Source organism: Capricornis sumatraensis, chromosome 1 (genome assembly GCF_032405125.1).
Source record: "Capricornis sumatraensis isolate serow.1 chromosome 1, serow.2, whole genome shotgun sequence".
Lineage (NCBI taxonomy): Eukaryota > Metazoa > Chordata > Mammalia > Artiodactyla > Bovidae > Capricornis > Capricornis sumatraensis.
This window is the reverse complement of record NC_091069.1, coordinates 62,985,795-63,006,745: the sequence shown is the minus strand read 5'-3', so window position 1 is coordinate 63,006,745 and position 20,951 is coordinate 62,985,795. Positions and strand designations below refer to the sequence as shown.

Sequence of the window (20,951 nt, the reverse complement as noted above, 5' to 3'; positions counted from 1 at the left end):
TAGCAAGTTTTTAAAATAGTGAAAGAGTTTTCAAAAAAGCCTTTTAAGGGTGAGATAATATAAACCTATGGCTTACTCATGTGACAAATACAAATAGCTCTGGAAATAAATACAAACATGCGTTCCTGTTAGTGAGGAGGTTTAAATAAGTTAAGTCTTTGGAAAATAAAAATAAAACTAATTCAAAATTGTGTAGTGTTACTAAATCTCCTAAGATCTAGCTTGTGATTTCACAGATGGGAGTGGTTTTGGAACTCTGGGGTCCTGCACCTGGGAGAGATTTTCTGTCTGGCTCCAAACTCTTCTGTAAGCAAACATTATTGTGTTCTATTAAGAAGCACCTAAAGTCAGTTTCTGGAGGTGAAATATAAGAAAATACATGCAAAATATTTTCCATTCCTATTTGTCTCTCGTCCTCCTAATGGATTCTTAAACATTATGTTTAGTTCATTCACATAGCCCTGACATTTGGGGTGGTAAGGGTAAATACAAGTCTAAAATGATTACACTGAAAAATCTGCCTAGCGCCAAAAAGAACAGAAAACATTTTCCCCTCTCTTTTCATAGCAATGCTTTTAGAAAAAAAGGAAACTGTTAACGAATTCTGTACACCTTTTAAAAAGCCAAATAAGCTTCTTGCAGGTTTTGCACCCCCTTAAGATCTTTCTTGGGGGTCTTGGAGCTATCCCTTTGAAATCCGAACATCAAGGAAGATGGGGCCCTGGCTACCTATCTCTGGGAGTTTCAACCTCGAGTTTTAGCTCCAAGATGTAATTCCGATTATTTTCCCTTGGGAGAAAGACAACAAGGCATTGTAGTTGATTGCATCTATCTGATGATATAAACGAGTGAGATTTCCTTTTTCTCTTTGCGGTCTCTTAAGTGCATCACAATATGGTTTAAGGCTTATGCTAATCATAAAACCGTTTCATTGTTTTCTATATTTTGTGGAAAGGATACTTTGGTTGGGGGTGGTGACAGGAGAGTTTATTTTTAATTATTTCCCAAATGGGGCCTCCAGTTTGGGCACTTGTATGGCTGATAGCTCCCATTGCCCCTCCATACTTATTTCAAACGGTAAAGGAAAGTGGAAAGAGCACGGAGTTCTGGAGTCCGAAACCTTGAGTTTAAACTGTTCTTTTTTACTAGCATTCTGATGTACAGGCAAGTTACTTCTCTGAACCCTGATTGCCTCATCTATAAAATGAGGATAATAATACATTATAAATGGGGTAACTAAACTGACACATACAAAATTCTTTTTTTTTTTTTTTTTACAAAATTCTTTATACAGGAAGGAAACAAAAGTTATCCTAGATTCTGATGCTACACGTTCGTCCTCCTTTCCTTGTGAGTCTGTCAAATCCCAATGGGGTGTCCACTTCATTAACTTGGAGCACTGAGTAACGAGGAAACGAACTCACACTGCGGACCTTACTAGCTTGGAAAGTTTTTCAGTTTGTCAAGTACGTTAACAGAACCCTCACAAAGGAGATGCTGCAAAGGGATATCAGACTGCGGGGGTCCCCGAATGCAAATACCTGAATTACAGGCTCACCGAGGCCGCGGCAGCTTCCGCACTTCCCCTCGAGGGCGCTCCGGGACGCCCGCGCTGCGCCGCCCGCCGGTCCGGGGGCGGAGATTTGCATGTGCGACAGAGGGAAGAGGGGGAACCACCCAACGAAAACCCCGGCCGTCGTTCCCCCTAGCCTGGGAGGGCCGGCCCCACTTCGCCGCCCGGCCTGCCCCCAAGTGCTCGCGGGCGGGCAGCCGGCCCTTCTCGACGTCACCGCACCCTCCCACCCCTTCTGAACTTTAAGCCACGCGCCCAAGAACATTCTGGAGGAGGGGGATTTCTCGGGGACTGGCGGCTTTCGCACGCTCGGGGCCGTCACTCCCCGGCTCCCAGCGTTCCCTACGTTCCCGGAGAGGCAGCTTCCCCGACCGGTTCCCGGGCCCACCCGGGATTCAGCAGACGGGTGGGTGGGCGGGGCATGGGCGGGACGGGGCCCGGCAGCGGTGGGCGGACGCACGCGCGCAGGTCGCAGGACGCTCCGCCCCCGCCCCCGCCCCGGGGTAGCGGAGGTGAGGGATCCTACGTCAGTCCCTGGAAGTCCCCCTCCCGCCGGGCTGTCCGCCTCTCAGGCAGACCTGCTCTCCGCTGTCGCTGCGCTCCGCCTCCTGGCTTCTGCCACCTGGACGAGCGACGCCGGGTGACCGGAGCGCGAGGATTAAGCGGGTGGGAAGGTGTGAGCGGCAAACCCAGAGGAGGGCGGGAAGGAGGAGGAGGAGGCCCCGGGAGTGGTCAGGGGGACTGGGGATCCCGCCAGCAGAGGTCCCTGGGCGGCCCGACTGACTGACGGGCTGAGTGACTGTAGCGGCCTCCGGTCCGGACGCTCGGAGCGGGGCGGCGCTGTGAGCGGAGCCATGGCCTCAGGTGAGTGTTCCCGGCGCGGGCTACCGACGGCCGGGCGTGGGCAGGGTCCCGGACGGCGGGGAGCGAAGGAGTGCGTCCGAGGGTCTAACTACTCAGGGTTTCGGGGGCCCAGTTTTGGTTATGTCTCATTCTGTTTTTAAAATCGCCTCTGGTAAGTTTGTCAGCCTTTTAAAAGTGACCTGGTTCAGGGTTTGCGTGCGAAATCGAAGTCACGCTCTGTAACTTGATGCCATTGTAATAGCCGGAACCTTAGACATTCCAGAAGACTTTGTTTTTGGATTAAGGAAGTAATAAGAATCTAAACAAAGGAGGACGAAAGAGTTTCCGTATTTTTAAATTGATTTAAGTTGAAATGGTGGTTTTTCGTTTTAGAATAGGAATGAGGAACCTTCCGGTCTCAGGAGAGCTTATCTTTTTTTAAGTTCAGTTTCATCAGTTGCCAAGAGGTGATCGCAGTTGTGCTGACAGTTGGACAAATGTGACGCGCCTTTAAAAATCACCAGTGGTATTTTAACAGGTCTTAAGTGGAAATGTTGCTACAACAAGTGGATAATTTTTACTGTAAAGTGCGTACTTTTTAATTTATGGAGCAGAAATCGAGTTTTGTTCTCTTTTGTTGGAAGGAAGGGGAAAAGAGGATTTTTAGGATCCCCGTGCTTTAAAGTAACGGGTGAGAATGAAAACTTTCTGTCACTTACGTGAATACTTATTTGTAGACAGTAAAGGCGGGGATCTCTTGCTTTACCTAGAAACTGCTTAAAGGATGCGGGAGGGAGCCTCCCATCCAGCTGTGGTTTAGGTTAGCCTGCAACCTAAGGGTTACTAAATCAAGTAGGCTGCTTTGGAGTGGGACCTTCACAGGAGTCTGTCACGGTTCTTGGAGGCACCTTCCCTGCAAGCGTGAGCAGAGGCAAGGAGGCCTAAAGTGTGGATTAACGCTGTGCCAGAGGCTGAAGACAACAGGAGGCTGAAGAAGGAGGCTTGTTTATGTTTGACCTGCATCCTCCCAACACCCTGGTTCAGTGACCCACAGTAGAAAACTGATGACTACCGGAGAAGAGGAAGTAGAAAGCATAAAGGACTTTTTTTAAAAAAAAGGGTTGAGCAGAACAAAGAGGTAGCTACTGCTTTAGGCCAAAAAGGAAATTGGGGTGGTTCACATGACATTTGATTTCAGTTTGTCTGTGGTTTTCTGTGAGAATACAAATGTAGTTTAAAATATTTCAACTTTCTCTTTAGCCACTTCAGTGACCCTAAACTTTCAGATAATCTTGTAAATTCATAAATTCAGACCATGTTGAGATTAAAAGTGCAAAGATGATTGAAACACTTGGTTAATTTATTGACTCTCAGAAGGATTTTGTATGAAAGTTAAAGAATGGTTAGCGTAATAAAGTAAACAGAAAAATCAGCCTTCTGGTAATTTAACCAAACTTTGTTGATATATGGTGTGAATGTAACACTTGTAATCCATTCAAAAGAGAGAAAGAAGAATTAGCCATTTATATGGACTATTGTAAGACCCACATCATTTAAAAATGTGGTACAATTTAAACTTGTTTAATGACATTTGTTTTTGTCTTAGTGGGAGGACTGATTTCCTAAATTGAGGGGGGAAAATTTTAAAGGGTAATTATCACCCTCCCCTTTTCTGGAATTATATTAAAATGACAGTATTTAAAATGTAACAAGTTATTTAAATTGTAATTCTGTTGTTCGAAAACTACTAAGGAAAAATCTGGGTGTACTTTCCTTAATCATTTGTAAAAATCTTAGAGAAAAAGATTCACAAAATTATAAGCTCCCATCCTGTTTTGAAACAGTAATTTAAGCAAAAGAGTAACTGAAAAAAACTTCTGCTTAGTTTACCATTGTCTAGTTTATAGTTTGTAGTATAGAGTATAAAAACCTCAGAAAGTATTTTTATTGATTACCAAGCAGTTAACACTGTTTCTTCATTTCTCACCGGATGTTATATGTAAATAGGTGTCTGTAGTTGAATATATGGTCTGTATAATATGACAGTAACATCATAATCTCATAAATAAAATTATATAAGTACTATGAATAACTGGGACTATATGTATGATTCTAAATTTTGTTCAGTTAAATTGTCATATTTAGGATTTCACAGCTCGAGTTCTATTAAGCTGTCTTGATTACTTTTTTTTTTAAATTACACCTTGATTCCATTCTTTTGACACAATTAATTAGGATAGGCATTAAAAAAAAGTTCTCAATCCCATCCAAGGTATACATAAGCAGTCCTTACTCTTGTATATTTATGATTCTAATCTGTTTTAAGGTAAATAAAATTAGCTATTTTTTGGTCTGAATTTAAAGCTTCTCCTTATTCCAGTAGAAGGTGCAAATGTTTTTGTGTGCTTTGTTTACTAATAAATAGTACTGTCTTTGGTAAAATATGTATTAAAATTTAGGTAATTTATTTTTATTTACAGTTTTAAAAATTATTATTTTTTAAATTGGAATATAGTTGATTTATAGTATTGTTTTAGTTTCATGTGTACAGCATAGTGACTGGGTTTTTTTTGCAGATTATATTCCATTATATGTTGTTACAAGATACTGGATATAATTCCCTGTGCTGTACAGTATATCCTTGTTGCTTATCTATTTTGTATATAGTATATTCAGTTTTCTTTAGTATCATTCTGCTACATCATGTAATAGGAAGTACACGAAGAAATTATATCTGCAGACCCACTGCTTATCACCTTTGTAGTGTAAATTTCAAGAGAACTCTTTTGAGTAAGGAGGAAAAATCAGTGTATGACACAATCTTTGATGATAAAACTGGATGCTGAAATTGGTAGGTAAAGAAAATGCTTTTTTTTGTATAAAAAACTAAACACATAAACATGAAGGCTGCTTCAGAAGTGCAGTATGTGAAAATATCAAGATAACAGTATTATAAAGGAATTAGGGTGATATATGATAGACATAGAGTGAAGGGAATGAGCTAGTGAAATGACTGGGGAGGAATCAGAGGAGAGTCATAATTAGGAACACCTGGGGTATGTGTAGTATCTTTCTCAAATGTAATTTGAGGGACTTATAATTTCCTTTTATTCCATCTTTCCCTCAGCTGTGTTTTCTGCAAATGATTGTGTTTGTAGACCCAAATAATTGCACGGAGTATATGTATGGTAAAAAATTATTTGTTTGGTTCATATTTAAATGGGCATCCTATAATTTTCATAGTTAAATATGGCAGTCTTAATTGCCCAGATGATTTGGTCCTGCCATATATTTTTAATTTAGTTTCTCTAGTTTATTTCATCCTGGAAGTTATATTTTTTTCAAGACTTATTTCTCCACTCCATACCCCAACAGCAGTGGATTCTCTAGCAGTAGGATCTCTTTGCCAGATTTTTTTACATCTCTTATTTAGTTTATGGTACATATATAATCAAGTATTCTTCTGCACATCCCTTATTTGGATTCTTAAAGCCCAGATGAGAGAGTTAATCTGATATATTGAAGTAAACCTGGACTTCAGGTTGGTTTTTATTCTAGTTCTGCCCCTCTGTGATTTGAAAATGGGTCTAACTATGCAGTCTTAATAGGAGCAAATGAGGTAATATATGCCCATAAATGTTAGTTTTCTTCTGTAGTGGAGCTGTTTTGGGACTCAGAACTCTAAGAAATAGGTGCTACTAAACACATTTGGCATTTAATATTGTTTAAGTAACCTAACAATTATAGAATTTTATGAAACATTAAGTTTTCATAAAAATAGACTAACCAGACGCTAGATAGAAAATGTACCTTTGAAGAATATGTAAGAATTCCTATTTACTTGTTAATATGTTGAAGTGGTTCTGTATGTATTTAAACTAGGGGAGTAGAAGTTGACAGTGATCTTTGGAGGCCATCTCCTTGGTCCACTTAAATGATAGCATTCTGAAGAAAAAAGTAAATAAAAAAGTGTTTAGGAAATAAACCACATGTCCTTTTGGTAATTTGATTGATATAACTTACCCACCTATCCTTCGTCTGATTTCTTCTGCATCTTCTGTGTTAGTCCCCTTCTGACCTTATGGGAAGAGTCTTGAGTTTTCTTTGCCCTTTTGTTAATTGGATGTAATGTCATCTATGTAGGAAATGGTATCTCTAAATTTTTATCATAATTGGGAAGAAATGGAAAAAACTCACCTGTGTCTTGAGGTGAAGAAAGAGCAGCATAATTCAGTTGGGTTCCTAGGTTTGAGGAAAGAATAAAAGGTCTTTTCTTTTTCTCCAAAGTGAGTAGAGGTGATATTTGGAAAACTATATATTGTTAGCTCCATTTGCTCCTTTGAGTCTACAGCAGTCTGTTATCCAGTCCTTCAGTGAACGAGATGCAGTCTCTAGTCAGTTACTCAAAATTGTGGTGTGTCACATTGGCATGCTGTCCTGGAAGAAATGTTACTGATGGTAGTTACAATAACTAATTTTGTAAAAGGTATATTTTAAATAAATCAGTGTAATTGAAGGCTGTCTCTATAATAGTACTTTTTCTCTTGCTTGCTTTTGGGTAAAACGTTTGAGAGAGGGAGAGAGTTAACAGGTAGTCAGAATTCCTGTGCCTAGTTTATCCATCACCTGGCTCATCCTTGTACATGAATTTGGGGATTGCTTCTCTAGATATGTGCCTTGTGGTTTCCACCTCTTTATGTTTTAGGGCAGTGGTTCTTAATCAGGAGTGTGTTCAAATTGCTTGGAAGGTTTTTTCCACAAATAGGTCCAGGCTTTAGATTGATTTCTATTTCAGTTCAGCAGATCTCAGGTGCGGTCAGGGTATGTATTTTTTGAAAAAGCTACCTATATGATTCTGATATATAGTCCCAATATGAACTCTGTTCTAGGAATTTTTTTGGATCCAAATAGGATCAAACAAGATGCATTATTTTCTTAAACTAAGTTGCATTTATTTTAGCTCATTTGCTGTATCAGTTACTGTGACTTTATCTCCAGCTATTTTTATGCTTGTTGTTCTGTTAAATTTGATGTCCTCCCCCCTCAGGATCCCAGCTGTCATATTTACTAATATCATTCATAATTTCTTTTTCTTATAACTTCATATAGTTTTGAACTTTAGTTTTATCAACTGTGAAATGGGATTTGCTGTCCTGTTTTTATGAGATTAAGTTAAGAGGATCAAATGAGAAGTGTCTTAAAATTGAGTGTTTTAATTACTGCAATAAACATTTTTTTCACTGTTCAACTAATGCTGGTTCCCAGTGCTACCTGTAAAGTTTTAGTTAATAATCTGCCTGTCTGACAATTGATCATCCATTTTTAACTTTTATTTCAGTATACTTTGCTTTTTTCTTTTTTTTAATGTACTTTCTTTTTTTAATCTTAAAAAATCAAGTAGTACTCTTTCTTGCCTAAGTGCAAATAAAAACATAAATATATCTTGCAAACATTTTGGCTATATTTCAGATATTGTTCTAGTCTGCATTAGCATTTTACAGTACGATTAAATATTTAGGAGTCAATCCCAGCTTTGCATAATATTGGTTAAAGAAAAGTACAGTGATCTACTTGCTTAGAACCAGTTTTGAAGACATTTCTATTGAGATAATCATAGTTAAGGGTACTCATTTTCTCTACAATTCCCTAATTTATGTTTTAGTGTCTTCCACTCCATAAATGATTGCATTTCACCACTTTTTATCTTCAGGAAGGATAGCGCTTTAAAACAGGGTACTGAGGAAGGAAGTCACTGATACACTGTACAGAGGCATGATATAAATGATTTATAAGTGGGAAGCTTTTTTAAGTTATAAACATAAAGAAATTAGAATATGAGTAGATATGAGGAGTATGAAGGTATAGTGATTTTAGCACTTACAAACAACATTTTTCCTAGTCAGTTCAGTTCAGTCACTCAGTCGTGTCTGACTCTTTGTGACCCCATGGACTGAAGCACGCCAGGCCTCCCTTTCCATCACCAACTCCCAGAGTTTACCCAAACTCATTTCATTGAGTCAGTGATGCCATCAACCATCTCATCCTCTGTCGTCCCCTTCTCCTCCCGCCTTCAATCTTTCCCAGCATCAGGGTCTTTTCAAATGAGTCAGTTCTTCGCATCAGGTGGCCAAAGTATTGGAGTTTCACCTTCACAATCAGTCCTTCTAGTGAACATCTAGAACTGATCTCTTTTAGGATGGACTGGCTGGATCTCCTTGCAGTCCAAGGGACTCTCAAGAGTCTTCTCCAACACCACAGTTCAAAAACATCAATTCTTCGGCACTCAGCTTTTTTTATAGTCCAACTCTCACATCCATACATGACCACTGGAAAAGCCATAGCCTTGACTAGACAGACCTTTGCTGGCAAAGTAACGTCTCTGCTTTTGAATATGCTGTCTAGGTTGGTCATAACTTTCCTTCCAAGGAGCAAGCGTCTTTTAATTTCATGGCCGCAATCACCATCTGCAGTGATTTTGGAGCCCAAAAAATAAAGTCTGACACTGTTTCCCCATCTATTTCCCATGAAGTGATGGGACCAGATGCCATGATCTTTGTTTTCTGAATGTTGAGCTTTAAGCCAACTTTTTCACTCTCCTCTTTCACTTTCATCAAGAGGCTCTTTAGTTCTTCACTTTCTTCCATAAGGGTGGTGTCATCTGCTTATCTGAGGTTATTTATGTTTCTCCTGGCAATCTTGATTCCAGCTTGTGTTTCTTCCAGCCCAGTATTTCTCATGATGTACTCTGCATTTATTTTTCCTAGTAGTAGAACCTAATAAGGAAAACCCAAATAATTATTAATATAGTCCTTCAGTGTTTGTGTGATTTACACAAATAAAACAAGATCTCCAGATTTTCAGTCATGCATTCCACAGATATTTCCTGAATATCTGTGCAAGACACTGAGGAGTAAGGCACAATTCCTGCCTTCAGGTAGCTTGAAGAAATAAAACAAATAGCTTTTTTTCTTTAAAGAAGAAATAAAACAGTAAGTCTTCCCTCACAGTTATTTGCAATAATTGCCATAAACAAAATGCTGCAGTAGTTTAGAGCAGGAGATTATTTCCAGCTAGGGGAATGGAGAATATTACAATAGACTCTGATTGTCAGACTTTTACCATTAAAGAGCTTCTGCAACAGAAAGAGAGTTCAGGGGTTTTAAAAGTACTTGATATTATATGATAACTAATATATGTCATTCCTAGTATTCAAACATCTTTTAAAAATATTTTATTTAATGTTTCAACAACTGTTTTTCTGTTCTCTTGTCCACAAACTATTTTCTTAAACACACTTTCTAGTTTAAGGAAGTTTTGTGTAACCAATGAATATATTTGAATGCTCACTTTAAGCCTAGCACTTCTATTCACACTCCTCCCTTAAAAGTTAGCCACTTACCATTAATGATGTCATTCTGTGTCAGCTTCCCACTAAGACACCTTTAAGTAAGCAGTGGGCAGGGATTTATTTGACCTTTAGTTCAACCACATAGATGATTTAAGATATTACTTAAAAAATACTGTTGAGTATTTTGAACTTCATTTTGAGAGGAAAATGTACTTTCTTTTAAATACTCCTACAAGGATATGCAAGTATGTGAAATATTTGAAACTGAAATGTGAATTTGATTATTTGAAATATATGAGGATATATATAAGGATGTGAAATTGTTTTTTTAAATTAATTTTTATTGGAGCATAGTTGATTTATAATGTTGTGTTAGTTTCTCCTGTACAGCAAAGTGAGTCATACGTATATATATACATGTATAAATATATATATATATATGTACACACACACATATATCCACTCTTATTAGATTCTTTTCTCATTCAGGTCATTACAGAGTATTAAGTATGTTCCGTGTGCTGTGCAGTAGGTTCTTATTAGTTATCTGTTTTATATATAGTACTGTATAGATGTCAATTGCAGTCTCCCGATTTATCCCTCCCAAGGGTGTGAAATTGAAATACTCATCTGTATGCCTTACATTTTTCAGTAAAATTGAAACAAGTATTATAAATTTGATTAGCTTAAAGTCACTGTTCTCTGGCTCCTTGTGTTTAGAGTAAACAGATAGACAGTAAATTCAAGCACAAAGAATCTAAACCAAACAATAGAATTAAAGATACCAGTAATACTTAGAAAATATGGAGCCATCAGCGATACTTTCTGTTAACCCTAATGTTCATTGTCACCAAGTACTGTCAGTTTTGTCTTGTAAATAATCCTTGATTCCTGTTATCACTACCAAATTTCGCATATACCCTTATCATCTCCCACATTGCTGTAACAGCCTCTAAACTGATCACCTTGCTTTCTCTTTTTTCAGTCTGTCTACTGCCACCAGAATTCTTACTTTACAATGTCAATCTGATCATGTGATTCCCCTGCATAAAACCATTAATTGATTTTCTGTCACTTAGAGTGAAATCCCAATCCCCAGATGTACTCTGGTTCTGGTTTTCTTTCTAAGGGTAGAAGTGTATCTCAGCTCCATTGGGGCTGTCGTGTGATTCTTTAGCTCTTTTTTTCTGTGCCACTACCTTTGAACACCCTCTTCCCTTTCCCTCGAAATGCCTGCCTTTCTTCCTTCCTCCTCCTAACTCCCCACCCAGTATTTCAGTAACTTTTGTTTTCCTTGACATAGGATAGGCTTTCCTGACTCTTTTGCTCTTATTATCATTTTATGCAGAATTTTGTTAGCATAAGCAAAATTTTGTTTTATTCCCTCCTCTATAGTCTAATAATTCGTGTTGTTTGCCACATTGTTCTGTAAGATCCTTGAAAGTAGCAGTTGTTTTACTGTCATGGTACCACTATAAATTACTGCTTTCAATAAAGCATCTAGAATAAGAATAAACCATTTATTGAATATTTGTTATATGCCTGACACTTGGTAAGAAACAAGTTATCCCTGATCTTCACAACACCCTATGTGATAGGTGTTATTGTTATTATGTCCATTTTATAGAGGAGGAAACTTAAGAGATATTTCCAGTGTCTTCAATGTTAGGAAGTGGCTGAGTTGGACTCAAAAGGCCTCTTCCCCATACTGCACTGATAAGACCCACTGTGTTACCCTTTCTGAAGATTTGCTTGCATCCTAACAGAGGATAAGCCTTTAGTTAAATAAATGGATATCTAACTGTGGGAATTTAGAAATCACTAAACTGATTGAGGCAGGGGTTTTTTGGGGGGTTGTGGTTTTTGATTTGGGGTTTTTTCATGGAAGACATCTTTATACCCCCGAAATAAAGATACATTGCTAATATCCTACTTGTAAGCACACTGGTGTGCTTTATTTAACTGTCATTTCAATGATTTGGATAATAAGAGGGGATAAAGGTGCATATGTTTTAGACACCTTTATTGGCATATAACTAATGTACACTTTATAGAGTATGCGATTTGATAACTTTTGACATATTTATACAATTTTGAGATCAACACAGTCAAGTAATTAACATGTCTGTTGTCCTCCAAAGTTCCTCATCCACTCCACATCCCTATGCCTAGGCAACCAGTGATCGGCTTTCAAAGAATAGTTTACATATTCTAGAGTTTTATATAAATGGAATCATAACATAAAATTATGTGCACTTTTGATTTGACTTCTTTCACTGAGCATATTTACATATTTATCCACATTGTTGTGTATGTCAGTAGTTCATTCTAAAGGTATATTTCGAATTACATTCGTTACAGAAAGTAAATAATTATTTTCCTCTATAGTGTCTTATACTTTAGAGGGATTGACTGAAAATTCTTTTGAACCTAAGTCCCTTCTGGAAGTTGTTTTGATGTACTATGTGTAAGTCCTTAAGAGTCCAATGGAGATATTAGAAAAACTTAACATTTCCTTCTGCATTTTTATTTTCAATGAACAGTCTTAGTACACTGTTAAGATAAGCCTAATGTAAAATCAAGCAAAGTCACTTTTGGAATATAATATTGTACTTCTGAAGACTGTCTTCTTGACCCTTCTTGGAGAATTTTGGGGGAAAACCCTTCTGTTTGGTCTCATGTAAGTGGGTATCTCTGAAGTGGTTATCACAGAACTTCATGGTAGCATTAGTTATAGATATTAAACGATAAAGTGCTAACCAGTAAATATGATTTGAATGACTTGTGTTTACACAGTAAGGGATTGCAGTTTGAACGAGAGAGGAGTGTCTTCAACACCCAGTCTTGGATAATTGCATTTCAACCTTGTTATTTAGTAGAGAGGGAACATTTTTTAGACTACTATTTTCTAAAAAGCAAAATGGTTAAAATCCATTATTATTTTGATTGTAATTTCACTCTTCCCCCTTTTAAAATTTCCAGGTGGGGTTAACACACGTATAGAGATAATTGAGCAACCCAGGCAAAGGGGAATGCGTTTTAGATACAAATGTGAAGGGCGATCAGCAGGCAGCATTCCAGGGGAGCACAGCACAGACAACAACAGAACATACCCATCCATCCAGGTAATAGAATGCTCCTGTGTGTGTGTATGTCTCTTAGTTGCTTCATGCTTTAGCTACGGCAATTATTTAAAGGTCCAGCTTCTTCACAGTGATCTCCACCAGCTTTTCTTTTCTTTTTTTTCCCCTTTTTTCTTTTTAATTAATCCCTAGTGGAGAGCGTGCTTGGGACATCTCCATGGACTCTTCATTCCTGCAGATAGTTATACTTGTGTGTTACTCTAAGTGATATCCATTGGTTAGTGTACATTGGCAGCTTTTGGATGATTATCCCTTTCGTGGGACAAAAAGCTAATGAGGAAAAAGCTTTCTCTCCTTCCAGAGGTGGGCAGGATTGTTCTGGAGTTTAAAAACATGTATTTGGGAACTGACTTAGAATTCTTCCTGCAGTCAGTTGGCTAATCTAGGGGCTATGGATAAAGGAAACATTTTTGTCTTTTTTTTCCTTATCTTTATTGCTTGTCCCTGATACTCTGGGTTGCCTTGACTGATTTGAAATATTGTCACTTTTTAAATACAGTGTTTTCATGTTAGCATAAAATTTGAAAGTAATTTTGTAATCCAAATTGACTTTGGTAATATACTATATTTATAAACTATGCTATATTTATATTTGTATATAAATTTTCTTCCATTTTTAATGATTTTTTTATTCTTTAAATGCCAGTTTAAAACCTTAATGGCAGAGTGCATTTTGAAAAGCATTATTCAATGTTTTATCAGTAGATTTTAAGCTACTGTTTTATAACTACATTATTTACAAAATTTACTCTATTGGACTTTAAGAAAATGCTAAATTATATAACAAACCAGTAGCAAAATTACATATTGAATTCCAAATTCCAATCTTTTATCACATTTTTTGTTAGCAATGTAGATTTGAGTTATCTAAGTCTTTTTTTTAATATTAAAATGGGAGAGATGTTACTAAAAAGTAAATAAGAAAACAGTAATCCTTTCCTATAAGAGCAATTTTTAACTCTTCTCCATAATTCAGCTTATTCTATATAGTTTCTTAAATATTTTTATGATCTGTATCCTTGCCATTACAACATGTTCTGAACAACTTTGCAGCTTGAGTTCTACATTAGCCTACCTTTCACTTTTCTTTTTTTTTTTTTTTTGGCTGCAGTACACTGCTTCCAGGATCTTAGTTCCCCAACCATGGATCAAATCTGTGCCCCTTGCAGTGGAAGCTCAGAATCCTAACCACCAGACTGCCAGGGAATTTCCAACCTTATACTCTTAAATTTTTACTTTCTCTTTTATTCAGAAAGGCAATAAATACTTTCTGATTACTGTTCAAATTAAGTTTAAATTCAGAGTTCAATATTTTAATGCCCTTTTACCTGTGAAGCCACCCATTTTTACTTAACTGCCTTGCTCCCTTGTATGCTGTTTTTTTATGTTTCCTGCTTTGTGCTTACAAATTTGCTAGCTTCCAAAGTAAATATTAACTCCTTCCCACAAGCTCCTCCTTCCTTTCCCATGTTTAACTCTTCTCTTCATTCTCAGTGTTCTGTGTGAAAACTTAATTTTGCAAAACTCAGCTTGATTTATTGCCTATTATACAGTGAACACTTGGGATATGCTTACTGATTAACAAATATTTTTGTGAAATGAAATGTCATGTATTAAGTTACTTAAGTGATCATATTTATGTACACTCATTTCCATTGTGGCTTAAATATATACTTTGAAGGGAAGTTATGGTATGGCATGGCGATGGTATGGCAATGAATATAGCAGCATGGCATTCAGTGACTCAGCACCTTAGAATTTCCTCATCCACTGTGATCCTATTTTAGTATACTTTGACTTGTTTTCAAAGGAAAATAAGCAAAATCAGATGATATAAACAGTTGAAATTAGGGCACAAAATGATATACCAAGGAACTGAGAGGTAAATTCTTCCCTACTGGTATCCTCTGGAAAGTGTCATGCATACTGCAGTTACCAGTCAGTTGTAGTTTATCCAGTGCTAACTATATGATGTAAATTGAACTATTTAGTATAAATTCTGGTACTGATGTAAATTTTATAATTCAGTTGTTGGTGAGACATATTTATGGATCACATATTTAATTTCCCCCCTTTTCAGATTTTGAACTATTATGGAAAAGGAAAAGTGAGAATTACATTAGTAACAAAGAATGACCCTTATAAACCTCATCCTCATGATTTAGTAGGAAAAGACTGCAGAGATGGCTACTATGAAGCAGAATTTGGGCAAGAACGCAGACCTTTGTTGTAAGTACATAGTCACAGACATTTTTAGGAATAGTATAAGAATAGGATTCTCCTGTTTCCTATCTATGTACCTCTGTTACTTTTTGGCACAATAAATCAATTCCTCACTGTACTTCTATTTACTGTAGTATATATTTGCATTCTCTTATCATTTACATTAGAACTACCCTTTCATTTTTTATTAGTAGACATAGCCCATGATGGTAGTAGGAGTACTTCTTTATTGTAACTAAAAGTAAACATAAACTTATTTTATGCTGCAGTTTTCTTTCTTAGTTTGAACAATTTATGAAAGGATTTCTCTAACTTAAAAATTGTCAGATGTGAAAAAATCACCTGGAAAACTGGGATTTTTATTTGAAAAAGGCAGTATAACATTAACATACAACAATAGCTTTAAAATTTAAAATAGATACATAGTACTTTGTGTGTGAGGCTGCTGGGTTCATTTTCATCCTATTGGTGAAAGTGTAAATAAATACAATATTTCTGGTAGGCACTATAATTTCAGCAAAGCCTGAAATTATATGAATGTCTCTTGAACTAGCAATTCTACTTCTAGGAATTTATCTTGAGGAAATAAACTAATTAAGCATGTTCAGAAACTTAGCTGTAATGATGTTCATTGAAGCTTTGTAATGGCAAAAAGTTAGAAGCAATCCGGATTATAAAACAGAGGGAGATTAGTTAAACTGGTACCTCCATGCAGTGAACTCCTATGTAGCCTTAAAAATAACACTGCAAAAATGTCTTTGTATAAAAAGATGTTCCCAATATTTAGATAAATAAAAGAAGGCTTTACAATGAAGTGTGATAAATAATTTAAAATTTTTAAGTTTTATATTGGAGTATCATTGATCAACAATGTTGTGTTAGTTTTTCAAAGTAAGTGTGTACATGTACGTGATAGTTTAAACACTAAGATGTTGATAGCAGCTGCCTCTGGGTAGGAAGAATTGTGGGGTTTTATGTGCTTCTTTTAACTGATGGTCATTTTATAATTCTTTTTGTAATGAACATGTATTGCTTGTGAGAAAAAAATGAAACCTATTGCAACAGGAAAAGATTAGTAGCCTCCTTAAATACAAGTAGTAACCATTTAGAAAATATACTTTAGTAGCAGCACAAAGCATAAACTATCTGGTTGTACAAACTTGGCAAGGAATACTTCCTGTTTGTATTATTTCACCTCCCAATGTTTTACATTGTAGATTATTGACTTATTGAAACATAATTACTCCTTGTTTTCTGAGAACAGACTGTTCTGTTTTACTTCTTATTTCTCTGGCTCTTCTTTGTCAGCCTTCAGTTCAGTTCAGTTCAGTTGCTCAGTCGTATCCGACTCTTTGCGACCCCATGAATCGCAGCACGCCAGGCCTCCCTGTCCATCACCAACTCCCGGAGTTTACCCAAACTCACGTCCAGCGAGTTGGTGATGCCATCCAGCCATCTCATCCTCTGTCGTCCCCTTCTCCTCCTGCCCCCAATCCCTCCCAGCATCAGGGTCTTTTCCATTGAGTCAGCTCTTTGCATCAGGTGGCCAAAGTATTGGAGTTTCAGCTTCAGCATCAGTCCTTCCAGTGAACACCCAGGACTGATCTTTAGGTATAGGCAGTTAGATTTTTGGACTACCTTATTTATGTCCAGTGATGCCCAATAATGCCTTTACGGCAGCCATGAAATTAAAAGACGCTTACTCCTTGGAAGGAAAGTTATGACCAACCTAGACAGCATGTTAAAAAGCAGAGACATTACTTTGTCAACAAAGGTCCGTCTAGTCAAGGCTGTGGTTTTTCCAATGGTCATGTATGGATGTGCGAGTTGGACTATAAAGAGGGCTGAGCGCAGAAGAATTGATGCTTTTGAACCGTGGTGTTGGAGAAGACTCTTGAGAGTTCCTTGGACTGCAAGGAGATCCAACCAGTCCATCCTAAGGGAAATCGGTCCTGGGTGTTCATTGGAAGGACTGATGTTAAAGCTGAAACTCCGTTATATTGGCCACTTGATGCGAAGAGCTGACTCATTTGAAAAGACCCTGATGTTGGGAAAGATTGAAGGCAGGAGGAGAAGGGGTCAACAGAGGATGAGATGGTTAGATGGCATCACTGATTCAGTGGTGATGAAAACTGTTGGTGATGGACAGGGAGGCCTGGCGTGCTGTGGTTCATGGGGTCACAAAGAGTTGGACACCACTGAGCAACTGAACTGAAGTGAACTGAACCTTGCCACTCAATCCAAAATCCTGTTAAGGATCATACATTGTATTTAGGTGTCATGCTTATTTAGCCTCCTTTAACTTAGAATATTTTCTCAACTTGTGTTGGTTTTTCATGACATTAACATTTTTGAAGAATATTATTTGTTTTGAAGAATGTTATTCAACGTGGGTTAGTCTGAGTGGTTGCTCATGATTGTGTTCATGTTAACATGAAATATTTTGGATGAGAAATCTACAGAGGTGATGCTGTATTGTTCTCCAAGTAACACTTCAGGAGATGGCGATACTAGTTTTTTCCCATTGGTGATATTAATTGGCATTCTATTGTAAAGAAAAACTTACCCATATTCCCCTGCCTCAGTTGAAAAAATACCAGTATAGACTCATGGATTCTTTTTTTGACAGATAATTTTGTTGATTTATTTTTGTTTGTGCTGGGTCTTCATTGCGCACAGGCTTTCTCTATTTGCAGAGAGCAGGGGCTACTCTCTAGTTGCGATGTGTGGGCTTTGCTTATTGTGGGGCACAGGTTATAGGGTTCACTCGCTTCAGTAGTTGCAGCTCCCTGGGCTCTGGGGCACAGGCTCAGTAGTTGTGGCACACAGGCTTAGTTGCTCCATGGCATGTGAGATCCTCCCAGATCAGAGATCTAACCTGTGTCTCCTGCATTGACAGGCAGATTTTGAGCCACCAGGGAAGTCCAGACTCATGGATTCTTATAGTCAATGCATTATAATTGAATGCTAATCTATTACTAGCATTATTATTCTGATTTTCACATTGACACAAATTTGACCAACGCAAGTCCTTTCAGTGGAGAAGGAAATGGCATCCCACTCAAGTATTCTTGCCTAGAGAATTCCATGGACAGAGGAACCTGGCAGGCTTCAGTCCATGGGGTTGCAGAGAGTCAAACAGGACTGAGCGACTAACCAGCACACACAAGCCCCTTCAAACTGTTTACACCTGCTCTAGACTCCGAGCTCCATGAGAGGAGGGACTGTATATTCCCATTACTCATCACAGTCCTTGGTACATAGTAGGAACTCCAGAACTTGTTGAATGAATATGAATGAATGAATAATTGACTCAGATAATCTCTGTCATCTTGGTTTCCTTATGTCAAAATTTATGTGTGAGTAGCACTCAAATAGGATTATTCAGATGAAACTATCAAGTAATGTGTAAATATCTTAAAACAAAGAGTCCTTTAAAATCTTTTGTCAAAGAAAAAGTGAGACCCAACCTAAGAATCTTTCAAAGAAGTGGAATACTTTTGAAGAGAAATATGGTTTTAGGGTTCAAGAAAGGATTACAAGTTCAAGATTTATTTTTTAATTATTGGAGGCAGAAGAAGGAAGTGCTAAAGATATTTTAGGTGTTAAAAATCACAAGGGTGGTAAATATGAAAAGCATGAACAGTAAGACAACAGAGCATAGAGGGGGCAAACACGGCAAGTGACCTCCTGTTGCCAAGGGCCATGTGAAGTTTGAGCAAATAGTAATGTTATTATAACCAAGTTTTGCTTCTTTATTCACACCCACCCAATTTTAATGATGTCATGGTTTTTCCATGTGGGAACAAGTATGACTAGTGGTGGTAGGGGAGTTCCCCCCACCATCATCTGTACTACACATATGCAAATTGGTAGTATTTGTAGCTGTTGAGAAATTTTCCATAAATGACATTTTGAAACTCTGGTTAAATATTATTGTTAGTTTTAAATATCTGTCTAATGAAAAAAAATATGTAGTTTGATGCTTTCTTATGATAAATGATTATTATAACTTCATGTGATAAGGCATAAAACATATTCCACTGCTGTTAGTAGTGAAGTCATTTGTAGTCAGAAACCAGATGTCTGTGGAGTGGAGAGGCTGAAGTATAAGAGGACTAGCAGGCACTGCAGCCAACTGGAAAACCCTGTGTGAATGGGTCTGCAGGTACTTAGCTCCAGGCAGGTGTTTCTGTGCCAGTCTGTTGTTGCCTTTAAAATATTCAAGAGAAAGCAGGAATGTTTATATGCAGTTACCTGAGTTTTAAATGTTGGTAGTCTGCACGCATTTTAAAAACATGTAGTCAGCATTTTTATGAGCTCAGCAAAACTATACATGTAGGTGTCAGCCTGTGGGTAACTTTTTATAAGTTTTGTTTTATATTATCAAATGTACAGATTCTATTGATTTGATTATGAATTTTTCGGGGAGGTGAATTTTAGCTTTTTGGTGTTGCTTTCCTATTAATCTTTGTGTACTTTGATATATTTGATGCAGGAATGTTAGTAACATATAACTGTAAAACACTGTATATAAAAGTACTATAGTATATATTACTTTTCTCTTTAACAGTTCTCTTAGAAATATAACCCCATTTTTTATCCTCACATCTTTATCATAGGAATTGGAAATGTATTTCATGCTTTTAATATCTCCATCTGACATTATGATGACTCCTCAGTGTTGGATATATGCTTGATTTTTTCAGTATTCTTTAATAAAATCTCATTTGTGTGTCCCTGTGTTAGCTCTTGAAAGTTTTGTGTTTCCCTTCTAGTTTTCAAAATTTGGGTATTCGATGTGTGAAAAAAAAAGAAGTAAAAGAAGCTATTATTTCAAGAATAAGGGCAGGAATCAATCCTTTCAATGGTGAGTATGTTTGATTTAATTATTTCTATTATTTGGATATTTAGTTATTTGTGTTAAGTGATTTCTATTTGTATCTTTAACCTGTGTTTTAAAAGCTGTCTTAAGTTCTGTGTTCACTTACATACTTGTCTTACACAGTATCCTAGGAATGAAATATGTTTAAAATGCTTCAGTGTTGAAAAAAATTTCTTATGCAGACAAGGCTTTGTGAATTGTTTTCTGTAATTTTCTGTAATAAAACCTTCTCAAAAATATTCTGATTCTCTTTGATTATGGCTTTCCTTTTGCCATACCAGCAGACAATTTATAGTCCCCTTCCTGAATATTGAATAGGCACTGTGGTTATAAGGTATTGGAATGCATTTAACTCAAGGCATATTCAATGGTGAAGTAGTTTAGGAATAGTAGTATAGAAATAGTAGAGGCCATGTAAAATATCTTCATAGTGTATTTATTTAGTGGATTTACTAGAAATTCACTGTGAATGGGTTTTATTGGGAATGGCACTGTCTGGTGTAGCACCTGGTAACTGTGCCACAATTGCTACAGTAAAGGTGAGGGCTGCTGACACCCTGCACCACGGTAGTCTCCTTTGTAAAGTCATCTGCAGTCACTTAAATATGCATAATTCAGGTATTGAACAGCTATACAATTTTCAAAGAATAGATTTCTTTGTCATATTTAAAATATGCTTATAGTGTTGGTTTGTGTTTTTCTCAGATGTTTAAAAATAATTTAAGTGATATCATGATAATTTAAGTAATATGCTCATAGATAAGTAGTGTTTTGTGAATTATAAGGTCTATATCTCTTTTCTCTAGATCTTTATTTTTCATACTATTTAGTATAATGCAAAAAGCAAAAGTCCCTTTCTTCCTCTTCAGTATTACTCACTGTAAGAGACTACTGTTAAATTCGATGAAAATTTTTCTAGAATTTCCTTTTTACATG

The 20,951-nt window shown here is 37.0% G+C and overlaps 1 protein-coding gene across 1 annotated transcript in view; it reads left to right on the top strand.

Annotated features, from left to right (window-relative positions):
• Positions 1–2,427: 2,427 nt before the first annotated feature.
• REL (REL proto-oncogene, NF-kB subunit) overlaps positions 2,428–20,951 on the top strand; it is a 36,638-nt gene continuing 18,114 nt past the window's right edge. The window contains exons 1-4 of the mRNA XM_068966838.1: positions 2,428–2,554; positions 12,747–12,889; positions 14,988–15,136; positions 19,909–20,000. Coding sequence (XP_068822939.1) covers positions 2,428–2,554; positions 12,747–12,889; positions 14,988–15,136; positions 19,909–20,000 — 511 coding nt within the window. The remainder of the gene's footprint in view (positions 2,555–12,746; positions 12,890–14,987; positions 15,137–19,908; positions 20,001–20,951) is intronic.